Here is a 2,131-nt window from a genome sequence, read left to right as displayed (position 1 = left end):
ACTCAGTATGGAGAACAGATCAGATGAGGGCCCTGCCTTGGGGAAGTGTGACTGGTGGGGAGGCTCTTACATTAATCCAGGAAAAAGTGGTGAAGAACTGAGTTACGTGAAAACAATGAACAGACATGAATATTAATGAATTATCATTTACATGGTTGAGTTGCTGTGGTTCAATATGCACTGAGTAGGGAAGATATTTATAAAATATGAAAGAGAATTAATTCCAAGATCATACTCTGGTATGTGATTTGAATGACTAATATACAGGCAAGAGGCAGTTTTGTGAAAAAAAAAGAATTTACTACTAAACATGAAATTTGAATGCAATTCAAATGGGACATATCCAGTAAATAGTCAAATTGATGGAGCTGATATTTAGAGAAGCCTTTTGAAAGTAATCGGTATAAGCACGGTTATTAAACACAATATTTATTGAAATTCCATGGGAAAAGTGTATACATTGAAGATGGAGGAAAAGGGGCACTTTTAGAGTTAATAAAGGAATAAGAAATTGGGAAGAAGACTCATAAGAAATTGAGAGAGAAAGCTAATTGAACATTTGCCATAGAAAGTAAGGGAAGAAAGCTTTAAAAGAAGAATGAATGGGTGAGGAGGGCAAATGCCAAAGAATGTTCAAACAAACCAATAACTGACAAAAAACAAAATAAAAAACGAAGAAGGTTTTGCTCAGTTTTGTTTTTTTTGTTTTTTAATTTGACTATCTGGAAATCACTAATGACTTTGTGACTATGCCCTGACCACCATGGATAAAAGGTCTTGGGTTCTGGGAATGATCAGTAACTAAGGCAATGGAATAAGAGAAGCAATCTGAGGTTATGTAATTATAGGACCACTGGAAGCTATCAACTAGATTAGACAATTTTAACTAGAACACCAGTACAGTATGGCCTCTGAAGGGGCTATAATCTTTTCTCACTTTGGAAACATTCTGTTTTTAGGAATGCAAACTCATTAAAAAATAATTATTATTACTAAAATTCCTTTAACAAAAATTTGGACCTTTTGGTAAGTAAGAAAAGAACAATTTAAAGTAATTTTAAGACTTTACATTATTTTGTTGAAATAATATCACCTGTCATTGTTTACCAGTTGCACTACTGAGGGTATAAAAACATTTGGGGAAGGTAGAGATGGTCACACTCAGGAAATTCCTCTTCAGCACCAAATCAGATCTCTAATACTTGACACCATGAGCTACTATGCCAACTATTGCAAAGGCCTGGGCTTCAGCTGTGGAGGATTTGGTGGCCTGGGCTATGGCCATGGCTGCGGATGCAGCAGCTTCTGCAGACTGGGCCATGGCTGTAGCCATGGAGGCTACAGATATGGCTGCTACTGCCCATCATGCTATGGAGGATATGGCTTTTCTGGCTTATACTAAAAACTTGTAGATCCTCAGACTCTTTCTATTCCCATGCTGTTACTTATATCTTTCAGTAATGTGAACATTTTTCTTGAAGTTTAGAAAATATTAATTATTTTTTGGCTTCCTGCTCCAAAGGAACTAGTTTCTTCCTCTGGAAGAACCTGGAATCTTTCTATTGATTTTTATTTAGTCACTAACATCAGCTGTGACCAAGTGTAGCCTGTATTTTAAATTTTTAAATGAACATATTTAACTGGCATAGGGATCATGACTGTATCAATTCATTTTAGTACATTTCTAACGGGTATATGGGATTTCAATCAGGATGTTACCCTCCTTTTCTTTGAATTGGTGTTTTGACTCAACAATGTTTGATTCAATAATGAATTTGATTCAACAAATGTTCACTTCATGTCTCCATGTCCTGAGCATTGTTTTGAGTCTTGAGGATACGGGAGAATAAGATGGACTAAACTCCTGTATACTTTCATGTGTCCCATCTTTCATTTGTTTCCAGGGTATTTTGTGTGTGATTTCATTTTTATAAAATCATCTGTACACTATTATTTCTATTATTATTTCTATTATTTATTATTTCTATTACTATTGTTTCTATTACTTAAAAAATGTACACTATTATTTCTATTACTTAAAAAATGATAACATTGCAAACTTTATTCCAATAGTCATCGTTTTTACTCTCAGGTTTATTATGGCATGGTAAATCTATGGTGACCAAAGAAA

At 34.4% G+C, this 2,131-nt stretch overlaps 1 protein-coding gene across 1 annotated transcript; it reads left to right on the top strand.

The window, feature by feature from the left end:
• Positions 1 to 1,132: 1,132 nt before the first annotated feature.
• LOC307187111 (keratin-associated protein 19-7-like) lies at positions 1,133 to 1,402 on the top strand (the record flags this gene model as incomplete). The annotated part of the gene is made up of 1 exon (XM_079922850.1): positions 1,133 to 1,402. The coding sequence occupies exon 1, from the start codon at positions 1,211 to 1,213 to the stop codon at positions 1,400 to 1,402; it is 192 nt and encodes a 63-aa protein (XP_079778976.1). The 5' UTR covers positions 1,133 to 1,210.
• Between the last annotated feature and the right edge of the window lie 729 nt (positions 1,403 to 2,131).

Source organism: Stenella coeruleoalba (genome assembly GCF_951394435.1).
Source record: "Stenella coeruleoalba genome assembly, chromosome: 5".
NCBI lineage: Eukaryota > Metazoa > Chordata > Mammalia > Artiodactyla > Delphinidae > Stenella > Stenella coeruleoalba.
Note: the sequence above shows the minus strand (reverse complement) of the source record. Positions and strands in the feature narration are given on the sequence as shown.